The sequence below is a fragment of the Alosa sapidissima genome, chromosome 9 (assembly GCF_018492685.1).
Source record: "Alosa sapidissima isolate fAloSap1 chromosome 9, fAloSap1.pri, whole genome shotgun sequence".
NCBI classification, from domain to species: Eukaryota; Metazoa; Chordata; class Actinopteri; order Clupeiformes; family Clupeidae; genus Alosa; species Alosa sapidissima.
In genome coordinates this window covers 27,333,660-27,346,307 of record NC_055965.1, presented here as the reverse complement: position 1 = coordinate 27,346,307, position 12,648 = coordinate 27,333,660, and the positions used below count along the sequence as shown (strand labels likewise).

At 40.2% G+C, this 12,648-nt stretch overlaps 2 protein-coding genes across 2 annotated transcripts in view; one reads left to right on the top strand and one right to left on the bottom strand.

Moving 5' to 3' along the window:
* LOC121719390 (NACHT, LRR and PYD domains-containing protein 12-like) overlaps window positions 1-12,648 on the bottom strand; it is a 705,660-nt gene that overhangs the window by 559,267 nt on the left and 133,745 nt on the right. The gene's annotated exons all lie outside the window — the stretch shown is intronic.
* LOC121719420 (Fc receptor-like A) overlaps window positions 1-12,648 on the top strand; it is a 132,822-nt gene that overhangs the window by 100,691 nt on the left and 19,483 nt on the right. Inside the window, exons 7-8 of the mRNA XM_042105036.1 lie at window positions 5,122-5,388; window positions 10,444-10,710. Of these exons, the coding sequence (XP_041960970.1) occupies window positions 5,122-5,388; window positions 10,444-10,710 (534 nt within the window). The remainder of the gene's footprint in view (window positions 1-5,121; window positions 5,389-10,443; window positions 10,711-12,648) is intronic.

Genomic DNA, 12,648 nt, shown 5'->3' with positions numbered 1-12,648 from the left:
AATTTGATACCAGGAACATGTCATTGTCATTGCAGCTTCACTGGGGAAATATAAATAAAAGACGTGTCATTCACGCGTAAGGTCACATGAAAATCACGTGTGAAGTAGTCAGAGTAGTAGGCTACTCATCGTATCTATCGATCTATCAATTGTGTAAAGCCCGCCTCAACAGTTGTGATAGAGTACAGAAGGCTGACGTAGCGTTTCCATGAAGGCAGAATCACTGGATCTAAACAAACTTTCGAAGTGGCTTAAATAGCATTGAATGTAGACATGTGGCATCATTTCTAGCTGATAAATAGTTTTAAATGTAGGCTATAGCTAGCCTAGAAATCTAGACGCGCCCCTAGCGGGAAATAGTATACAAAAGGTACCATGTCAGCATTGCATACATATATATACGGGAAATATGACATGGACATGTTTACTATATTGCGTAATCTAATGAGAACAGTTCAGATTTATTCTCCTTTGCTCTTTGTTCTCTCCATTTACTCTATAGCTAACAAACGTTCAGAAAAAGTCCTGTTGGCAAATTTGAGGAAAACGGGCTATTTCACACAATTTGAGGGTGCTGAATTCAAATATTTTGTTTACCAAGCTAAATTTTGAGTTTTAAGTTTGCTAATTAGCATAATCAGCATAATTCACATACTTTTTTGGTTTTGCTATCAGATTTCATAGGAATTTAAAAAAATAAGGCATTAAAATACTCTTTATGTATCAGATATGTTGTAGGATAGGACAGGAATTACCCCAATGACCCTCAAGTAACAAATGACAATAAGCTAAAATTAAAATATAAATTGAAATAATAGCTAAAATTCAGTATGACGTTTAGAAACAAAATAGATTCCTTGATAATAAATTGATAGAATAGGTGTCTGCTCATTTTTGTTCTGTAGAAAGTATTTTGTCACTAACTATTATGAACAGTTGTCAGTCTTTACAGAGGATTTACACTATTTTTTACTGTAAAGGCTACTGTGCTTGCCTAGTTAAAACATCTCACTGGTGCTCTTTCCTATCATTCACATTTCTGCCATACAGAAAAATGGAAGAGTGTGCATGTTTGAGGAGTGCTGAAGAGTGCTATGGAGATTATTTGCAAAACATTTAGACAAGATATCCTTTATAGTGCAACAAAAAGAAACATTCTCCAGTGCATCATTACTGCTCAAGTGCTGTCTAGCAATGTGGAATGTCCAGTAGTGATCACTGCAAAAACTGCTCATTCAACACTGGTAATAGATGCTCAAGATCTAGTTATGTCTTTAGGACACCCATCTGACTGTAGCACATTTAAGAAGTATGCAGGAATGTTTGCAAAAAACTTTTGTATTGTTATTTGATATTTGTTATGTAGTAGCAAATGATGTTAACTATCAAATAAATAGACCTAATATAATGTAGGAATGCACACAGATATTGCAACAGATATGGTGTAGGCCCATCTGATTAAGACCTGAGTGGTTGAAACATACTTATTAAATTACACTGGGAGCAAAGAAGATATATTCACTCTTTTCCCTTTGCAACTGTCAAAGAAATCCCATAAGCACGGGAAGCCTAGGGTAGCCTACATCAGATGGCCTAAAGATTAGGCTCTTCTGCATAGCATTAAGTGATTTGCATGCAGTAATTTGAACACTGACCAGCCTACTTTGGCTATTTAAAGGTAATTTATTAAAATACACCACACAATATAAATGAGCTATAACAAACAATAAAGAACTTAAATCACACACAAACTACTATTTTACTGACTACAAAAATAGTAATTATGTAGGAAGTTTAGAAGTTTAAAACCCAGAATTGACCAAAAGTGCACCAAATTCAACACAAATGACTCAATACACACTTGGAGGAGGCCTGTGTCCTTTCTTTTCCAGATATTTTAGGATTTGGATATCGTTTCAGTATCGAGTATCAAGATATTCATGGCAGGTATTGTATCAAAGTCATAATTTGGTATTGTGACAACACTATGCCAGAGCCACTCTGTTTTCTAGATGTTGAGGATGGCTCTACCACCAACAAGTGATGCTGCTCAATGGCATATTAGAAGAGCACATTATCAAGCCAAGTATGGAGGCAAGCACACATACCAAATCTAGTGTTACTAGAACGACAGAGAAGGGTCTGGTTTCTACCGGGCTACGGTTGTTGCTGACGGTACAATAGATGCATTTCTGCATTAGGCTTATTCCCGCTATCTGAGTTCATATGTCCTCTAGGATATATTCTGAGTCGAAGGTTATCTGTGCAACTTGTTATTGTGATGAAATGCATTAAACACCACATGAGTGACTCACTAAGTTAGCAATAAAAATATGGTTGTGTTTTGATTAGAATATCCGAATTTATTACATGTTAACTGTAATCATGTTCTCATTAAATGTGTTAATAAACTATAGTATGGTTTCTTTAATACTCAAACATGTATTTAGATAACACTTTTATTTGTTTTTAGTGATTACTTTTGAAATCAACCCCATTTAGGGAAAAAATAAGAAAAGAAAAAAATCTCTATTTTATGTTAAAATGCTGATTATGCAGCTTAGAACTCAGAATTGAGCTTGGTAAACAAAATATTGGGTCATTCCACGCCAACTCAGCCACCCATGTACATGACACCTCTCAGATTTTGCTGAAAAGCGGTGAATATATGCCTTTTTTGTTACAAAACAAAAGAAATCTGAAGTTTCAGGTCAGTATCTCAAACGGTTTGCGTGTGGTGTCTTGGAAACTGGTGTGGTAGTTCATGGTTCAATATTCCTTACTGTTTGGCTGAGAGGTGGGTCACCAAAGTCCTAAAAAATGTTGATGGCATGTGTGATTTTTCACTTTCTGGGTGGCCCTAGCTAACCTGACTCTCGCCAGATGAATTTCGTTCCGCCTAGCTCCACTCATCCATCTGGGATCGATCCATTGGAGTGGTGTTTCAGAAGCCTGGGCCTTATCAAAAATCCTTGCATATGATTGGATAAGCCACTTGTCAGTCATCTATTGACGTGCTACTTCAACCACTCACATCGAAACCATCCCGTGACGCTGAGAACAGTCTCACAGTCGCTTCTACACTACGTCACATCTATGAAACACCCGCCCTGCGTCCTGCGCTCTACCATAAAATCTGGTGCCGAAATCACTCTCAACGAAAGCGATCCCAGATGGATGTGAGTGGAGCTAGGCGGAGCTAGGCGCAACAAAATTCATCTGGCGAGAATCAGGTTAGGCCCTAGCACCACAATTAATGATCATATTTACTCTAAACAGGATTATTTATGACCGCCGCGCATCGAAGCGGCGGTCATATAGGTTTAGTCAGATTATGTCCAAATTTCCGTCAAGGATTCCCGGGACACTGTAAGACCGGGGTACACGAAACTTGGTGGGCATGTAACCCCACATGTATAACATGGAACCATCGCTTTTTGTTTTGATCTGTAGCCCCCCCTCTGTACTGGATCCCCCGAAAGGAGGGTAGGGCAGACACAGTTTTCTGTGAATATCTTGAGAACCGTAGGGCCTAGGATGACCAATTTTTTGCGTATGTTTGCCTCCAGGGGTCATGTAAACCCATTCCATATGCACACATGTGCATAAACAGACACACACGCACACACATACATTCATAGTAATCATACGTATGACACATACTCACACAGTAGACACATATACGCATGCATGCACATGCACACACACAGGCACATAAACAGGCAAACACACAAGCACATGCACATGCACGCACACCCACCCACCCACACACACACCCATAAACATAAACATGTACACGCACACATGCACACAATTCAAGAATTTCTCAGAATTATGAACAGGCAAGATGGGGGTGGGGTTGTATAAAATGTATATTACATGTGAAATCTATGAACTAATCATGTTTTGGTACTTGTTGTCTAGCAGATACCAGTGAGAATTGAGTGTGCATAATTCAATTCAGTGAGCCAGTTAGAACAATATATGCCTTTCAGCGTGACTTATTTTTGTGGAAAACATGTGCTGGACTGGGCGGCGGTCATATTTTGTACCGCTCTGCGGTACATCTAGTTGTTATATGTGGGAACCTTGCTCTTGCCAAAATTAATTTGAAGGGTATGGTACCACTGGTGGGGGTTTCATGGGGGTCCAAAAACCCTCTCCGGCAGAGGTGACTCTTTTGGAACCCCATATTTGGACCCCAAAATAATCATGTGGGCACTTGATGATCCTAATGGGATTTATACCAGATAAAGGTACATATGTGGTACATATTTGTTATAAAAATACAAAAAATACATATACAAAAAAATATTTGTATATGTATAAAGAACAAATATGTATCTTTATCTGGACCCCCATGAAACCCCCACCAGTGGTACCATACCCTTCAATTTAATTTTGGCAAGAGCAAGGTTCCCACATATAACAAATAATCCTGTTTAGAATAAATATGATCATTAACTGTGATGCTACAGCCACCCAGAAAGTGAAAAATCACACATGCCGTCAACATTTTTTAGGACTTTGGTGACCCACCTCTCACCCAAACAGTAAGGAATGTTGATTCTGCCTCCAGAATTGTGTACAGGCTACAATGAACTACCACACCAGTTTCCAGCCTTCTACCGCTATTAGAACAGATGTTATGGGCTTCCAAAAATGAACCTGGAATTCAAATGGACGCCACGGGCAAACCATTTGAGATATTGACCTGAAACTTCAGATTCCCTCGTTTGGTAACATACGGGATATTTTCACCACTTTTCAGAAAAATCTGAGAGGTACCATGTACATGATACCCCGATATTGGCCCTTTTCACATGGAATGACCCTATTCAGAATGCTCTATTGAGCAGCACCCTCAAATTAGGTAAGAAGGGTAGTTTAACAATTTTTCCTCAAATTTGCTGTCAGAAGTTCTCTTCTGTGAAGCTGCTCTCCCTCTATCTGCAGAGCTGCCTTTGGCAGGTACTGTACCATGTCAACATTGTATACTGATATATAAGGGAAATATTACATGGACATGGTTATGATATTGTTACCAAGGTCTTAATCGAATGAGAACAGTTCATATTTATTTTCCTTTGCTCCTTGTTCTCTCCATCTACTCCTCTGCAGAGTCGCCTTTGGCTACAGTGACTGTAGAGCCCCAGAGTCCTGTGTTCACTGGAGAGACGGTCACTCTGAAGTGTGTGATAGCGTCTCTCAGTGACTGGACATATAAGTGGTATAAGGGGTCCAGCAGAACCCCAGTGTCTGAGGGAAACACCATTACCATCAGTGGAGCTACTGAGTCTCATAAGGGCCAGTACTGGTGTCAGGGGGAGAGGAGAGACAGACCCACATCATCAGAACCAAGCGGGAAAACAACTCTTGATATCAAAGGTAGGTGCATGGGTGTTTGTGTGTGTGTGTGTGTGCGCGCGCATGCACAAATGTCTTTGACCCAGTATCTATTTATATGTAACAGAGCCAATCACCAATCAAGTTATACATCTGCAACAGAAGAAGTTGGGACATTGTGTAAAATTAGAAGTAAAGATTTTGGGGTATTCATCACTCTGTGTAAACTTGTGCGCACAAATGATGAAACAATGTTATTTTAATGCTTCTTAACATGAAATTGTGACATATTTGGGGAGTTAATCATCTACAGGACATAATAGTATTAAACATTCAGAGAATCCAGAGAAATCTTTGCAAACAAGGGAAAGAGCTGAAAAATAAATTGGATGTTCCAAAATGCAGATAGAGGGCTCTATTTTGCGTCCCAGCGCAATTGACTTTGTGTACTCGCGCTTTTGTCTTTCCTATTTTGCAGTCAGCGCATATTGGAATTTTCGCATATTGGGCTTTTCATAATTAGAGCTGCAGCAGATGTCACGCAGCTCAGAATTGATCATTACAAACTGTGTTCATAAACATAAACTGTTTGCTTTTGTTTTACTAATGACTAAAAAATAATATGAAAAAGTCAGTTTGGGTTTACGAAACACATATTTGAATGGTAGGCTATGGATACATTACTTGGGCTTAGGAAGCAAAAAATAAACCCTACAGCAAGTAGCCTGCCTTAGTAGGGACATTTGAATCATGTAAATCTGACATCAAATCAACTGAAACACTTCAAAATAAATGTTCAAATAAATCCCAGAGTTCGGTTTCATTAAGGTTGCATTATTTACCTAATTTACATCTGCATTGGATGACTTTTTTTACTGGAAGGGACTGAAATCCTATTTTTAATCGATTTCCTAAAGTTTCGGGCCTACCCGCACATGCCCTTTTCCTCCTCTCTCAGGTTTAAGGATTTTAAGGCTATTTGCATAGGCTACTCAATGGTGCTATTTCACACGCATTATAGCGACACCCCACTCACCAGGGCTAGGGGGAAGGTGTTACAGTAATAGCTGATTGGCGTAGCCTACTAGGGCTGATAAATATTTTTCGTTAGTTTTGGAAGTTTATTTTTCCGTAGCCTACAATGTCCAGTTCCGACAAAGCCGAAATTACTCCTTTTGAAACAATGAGTGCAGGCCGCGTGTTTGTATGGTTATATTGCTTGACAGAGGGGTATCCCAAGCAGCTTTCAGCCATAAGGCTACTTTGAGAACATTTCCTAATTCACCCGATTCAAAATGTTGAAGACCATTTCGGCATAGCCTATAAGCAGTTTAATTAAATATAATTTTAGTTGTAAACAAACGGGCTACAGATGCGCTCGTGCCTTAGATGGCAAGAAAAATCTTCACAATATAGGGGGGGCATCAGACATTTGTGCCCAGGTGTCTATGAATTTTTAATCCGGCCCTGCCCCCAACAAATCACACCTTTTCACCTCTGTGACCGCTTAAAAGAAGTCGAAAGGACTCATAACTCACAGACCTATTCACAAACCGTGTTTTGTGGCATTTCGCCATGTTTTGAAATCCTGTGGCTAAAAGAGCTTCCAATCGCGAGGAAGCAATTTTGCATCGTAGGCATAACTAACATACAATAACGCCACCAACAACAACCAAAACTAGGCAACTCATTGTCAACATGTAAATTAAATGTAATGTTATTGTGAATCAAATTAAAATGTTCTCCTCTTTGCAAAAATAGGCATAGGCATAGTAATAGATTAATTTGATAATGTTACAAAGATTCTGCATCAATCCATATGTTTCATTAAGCTATTTATTTTGCCTTACTCTTGATTCATTTAGGCTAGGCCTTTTTATTCAGTTATTCATCATCTTCTGTCCTTGTGTAGCGCACGCATTCTCAGACCTGTCACCTGTCACTCATCATCGTAAGGGAGGTGTCTGGAATCATGCCCGTGTTACAATCATCAGCCAATCAAGGTGGTCACTTCAGCTCGTGCATGAGTAATGACGTCATCCATAGCAACAAAGACTCACTCTTAGTTTAGGAGTGGTAATTTTTCCTTACTAAGAGTAGGTCTGAAAGGCTTTGTGAATAACTTAATAAGAAAAACTTCTAGCTAAAATATTTTATTGCTATTTAGGAGTACTCCTAGTGGTAAGATAAAAGGCTTTGTGAATATGGCCCCTGGTGTCTAACCCAATGCATAGCCCATTTACACAAAATAATGGTTGATTATTACTGATGATATTTCATTGTTATTTAAGAACATGCAGTGCGCGTAGGGCACCAAAAACATCTTGCTCGTAAAAAATCATCATACTGCATATTGTGGCGGGTCTGTTATTTAGCCTACTTACTATAGGCTGCACAAACCACAGGCCTTTATTTGAGCAAGCCTGCATTTGAGGCAGGCCTTTATTTAACTAGATGTACCACAGAGCGGTACAAAATATGACCGCCGCCCAGTCCAGCACATTTTTTCCACAAAAATCAAAAAGAAATCACGCTGAAAGGCCTATATGATTCTAACTGTCTCACTAAATTGCATTATCCACACTCAATTCTCACTGGTATCTGCTAGACAACAAGTACCAAAACATGATTAGTTCATAGATTTCACATGTAAAATTCATTTTATACAACCCCACCCCCATCTTGCCTGTTCATAATTCTGAGAAATTCTTGAATCGTGTACATGTGTGCGTGTACACGTTCATGTTTATGTGTGTGGGTGTGTGTGTGTGTGTGTGTGTGTGTGTGTGCGTGCTTGTGTGTTTGCCTGCGTATGTGTGTTTGTGCATGTGCATGCATGCGTACATATGTCTACTGTGTGAGTATGTGTCATACGTATGATTACTGTGAATGTATGTGTGTGCGTGTGTATCTGTTTATGCACATGTGTGCACATGGAATGGGTTAACATGACCCCTGGAAGCAAACATACAGAAAAAATTGGTCATCCTAGGCCCTACGGTTCTCAAGATATTCACAGAAAACTGTGGCTGCCCTACCCTCCTTTCGGGGGATCCAGTACAGCGTGGGGGCTACAGATTAAAACGAAAAACGATGGTTCCATGCTATCCATGTGGGGTTACATGCCCACCAAGTTTCGTGTACCCCGGTCTTTCAGTGTCCCGGGAATCCTTGTTGGTGTACGGTCACTAAATGTACACATAAATTACTTTATTGTAAGGCCCCCCATGAACGAAAGTTCACAAAACTTGGCATGCATTCGGAGGGTGTCATAATGATCCTACACTTTCAATTTCGTGCAGTTTTGACCATGTCAGCCAGAGATATTGTGATGAAAACACCTATTTTTTTGCCTTTTAATTTTTAACTAGGTGGCACTATACATGAAATAAGTGGTAATGAGATGGGTTGACATGCCCCCTTAAGACCAACATACAAAAAAAAGGTGGACCTCCTAGGCCCTACGGTTCTCGATATATTCACAGAAAACTGTCTCCAGCCACCTACAGGCCAGTTGGTGTATAGTAACATAAATTAATTTATTGTGTGGCCCCCCATGAACGGAATTCCACGAAACTTGGCGTGCATTCAGAGGGTGTCATAATGATCCTACACTTCCAATTTCGTGCAGTTTTGACCATGTTAGGTCACAGATACCTGCGATTACAACACCTCATTTTTACTTTTTTGTGTTTAACTAGGTGGCGCTATACATGAAATGAGTGGTTATGGAATGGGTTGACATGGCCCCTTGAGATCAACATACAAAAAAAATGGTCCTCCTAAACCCTACGGTTCTCGAGATATTCACAGAAAACTGTGTCTGCCCTACCCTCCTTTCGGGGGGTGCAGTCTAGCGGGGGGGCTACAGATCAAAACGAAAAACGATGGTTCCATGCTATCCATATGGGGTTACATGCCCACCAAGTTTCGTGTACCCCGGTCTTTCAGTGTCCCGGGCATCATTGACGGAAATTTGGGCATGCGAAAAAGAAAAAGAAAAAAAAAAAAAAAATTCTGACTAAACCTATATGACTGCCGCTTCGCTGCGCAGTGGTCATAATAAGGCTTCTGTTGAAGAATTTTATAGAAAGCCATGCGCTGACAGTAATCCTCCTGGCCCCGCTACCACAGCTGTGTGAGCGCTTCCCTGGATAGTGTGTCATGCTCACGCATTATGTCTCTTGTAAACTTGACATATAGCTCAACCATTTACGTCTTCATAAAATAACAACTTGCCAGATATGCCTTCATAGCTTTGGGCTTCATTCAGCATTTTGTTCTTCCACTGGAAATTACTCTTCTACATTGGCTGCCTGCTGCATCCTTTCTGTTTTTATTGTTTAGAAAACGTTTGAGGTCTTGAGTTAATGCATTAAACATTGTTTGCTGGTAACCCGCCACAAATAATGTAGAAGAGGGTGCGCACATCTGAATGTTAAAAAGTAGGTGCTGGACTCAAAAAGCGACAATAAAAATGACAAAAAAGTCTGCACACTAGAGCTCCAATAATTGTTTCTTTTTAATTCACCACATGTGACGTTTCGGGGCACACTGCCCTTCCTCAGACAAAAGACAGGTACCTAGCAGCCCATACTAATTGAACACCTGACATCACATGATGCAAGTGATTAAAGTGCCGAGTGCAAAGTGCTTAACAGAATACAAAAGGTGCCATGTCAGCATTGTGTACTGATAAGTGGGCAGCTGTGGCCTACTGGTTAGTGTTTTGGACTTGTAACCAGAGGGTTGCCGGTTCGAACCCCGACCAGTAGGCACGGCTGAAGTGACCTTGAGCAAGGCACCTAACCCCTCACTGCTGTTGTTGCAGACAGCTCACTGCACAGGGATTAGTTTGTGCTTCACCTCACTGTTTGTTCACTGTGTGCTGAGTGTATTTCACTAATTCACAGATTGGGATAAATGCAGAGACCAAAATTCCCTCACAGGATCAAAATAGTATTTATACTTATACTATATATACTGATATATTACATGGACATGTTTACTATATTGTTACTAAAGGTCTTAATGTAATGAGAACAGTTCATATTCATTCTCCTTTGCTCCTTGTTCTCTCCATCTACTCCTCTGCAGAGCTGCCTTTGGCTACAGTGACTGTAAAACCCAAGAGTCCTGTGTTCACTGGAGAGACGGTCACTCTAAAGTGTGTGATAGCGTCTCACAGTGGCTGGATATATACGTGGTATAAGGGGTCCAGCAGAACCCCAGTGTCTGAGGGAAACACCTTCACCATCAATAGAGCTACTAAGTCTCATATGGGCCAGTACTGGTGTCAGGGGGAGAGGAGAGACAGACCCACAGAATCACAACCAAGCGGGAAATTAACTCTTGATGTCAAAGGTAGGTGTGTGTGTGTGTGTGTGCGCGCACAAATGTCTGACCCAGTATCTATTTATGTGTAACAGAGCCAATCACCAATCAAGTTATACATCTACAACCCCAACACAGAAAAAATAGTTGGGACATTGTGTAAAATGTGAATAAAAACAAAATGTAACTAGATGTACCGTAGAGCGGTACAAAATATGACCGCCGCCCAGTCCAGCAATTTTTTTCCACAAAAATAAATCACGCTGAAAGGCATATATGATTCTAACTGTCTCACTAAATTGAATTATCCACACTCAATTCTCACTGGTATCTGCTAGACAACAAGTACCAAAACATGATTAGTTCATAGATTTCACATGTAAAATTAATTTTATACAAAGCCACCCCCATCTTGCCTGTTCATAATTCTGAGAAATTCTTGAATTGTGTGCATGTGTGCGTGTACATGTTTATGTTTATGTGTGTGTGTGTGTGTATATGTGTCATTCAGAGCTTTGTAAGTAATTAACATAACCTTAAAATCAATTCTATAGGAAATAGGGAGCCAGTGCAGTTCAGCCAACACAGGGGTGATGTGTTCTCTCTTCTTGGTCTTAGTTAAAAGTCTAGCCGCAGAGTTCTGTATGAGTGCCCATTTCTTTAGATGTTTTTTGGGAAGACCAGTGAAAAGTGCATTGCAGTAGTCTAACCTGCTAGTGATAAAGGCATGAGTTAGTTTTTCTGCATCTTGTGGAGTTAAAAAGGGCCACACTTTGGCAATGTTTCTCAAGTGGAAATAGGCTGTCTGAGTAACTTTACTGATATAGGGCTTAAAACTTAACTCTGCATCTAAGATGACACCGAGGCTTGTTACTTTTGGTTTGACCTGGTGCGCCAAGTTCCCCAGATTACTAAGAACAATATCTCGCTTTAGTTTTGGTCCAACCAAAAGTACCTCTGTTTTGTCATCATTTAGTTTCAAAAAAATGTTGCTCATCCACTGATTAATGGAGGTTAGGCATGCAGGGAGCAAAGGCCATCTGGGTTAGTTGGCTCCACAGAAATATACAATTGGGCATCATCTGCGTAGCTGTGGAAGTTTACATTATGCTGACTTATGACGTTTCCCAACGGAAGCATATATAGGGAAAATAGCAGGGGACCAAGGCAGCTCCCCTGGGCCACACCAAAAGGCAAGTCATGTTTTTCAGATACATGATCTCCTAGACTAATATAAAAATCCCTGCCAGTAATGTAGGTTTGAAACCAGTTTAGAGCATTATCAGAGAGACCCACCCACTTCGCAAGGCAGTGAATTAGGATGCTATGATCAATGGTGTCAAATGCCGCACTCAAATCCAGAAGAATAAGGATTGAGACTTTGTTTGAGTCAGTAGCCAGTCTGAGATCATTGACTATTTTTACTAGAGCCGTTTCTGTGCTATGATGTGATCTAAAACCTGATTGGAATTTTTCAAGGATACTGTTTTCGTTGAGGAAGGTATTTAACTGATTACAAACGACTTTTTCAAGTACTTTGCTCAGGAACGGTAGATTTGATATAGGCCTGTAGTTGCTCAGATTGGTATGGTCAAGATTCGACTTTTTAAGTAAAGGTTTCACAACAGCGGTTTTAAAAGCAGTTGGAAATATACCTGTTTCTAATGAGGTATTTTATTACCTTGAGAATAAAGGGAGCTAAGCCATCATATACTTTTTTGAGAAATCTAGTAGGGATTGGATCCAAAACACATGTTGAGGAGCCGGTTTGAGTTATAATTTTACCAAGCTCAGATTGAGTAATAGTGCTAAACATAACATAATGTAACAGGGTGATGCATAGGAAGGGCCAAGGGGCCAATCACAGTAGCCTGACTACGCCACCCTGAAGCCTAATGCGTCAGGGAATCTTTAAGAGATCGTACCGCTTTCAGGTTCGTAACTACACAGTGGAGACATGAATTCCAG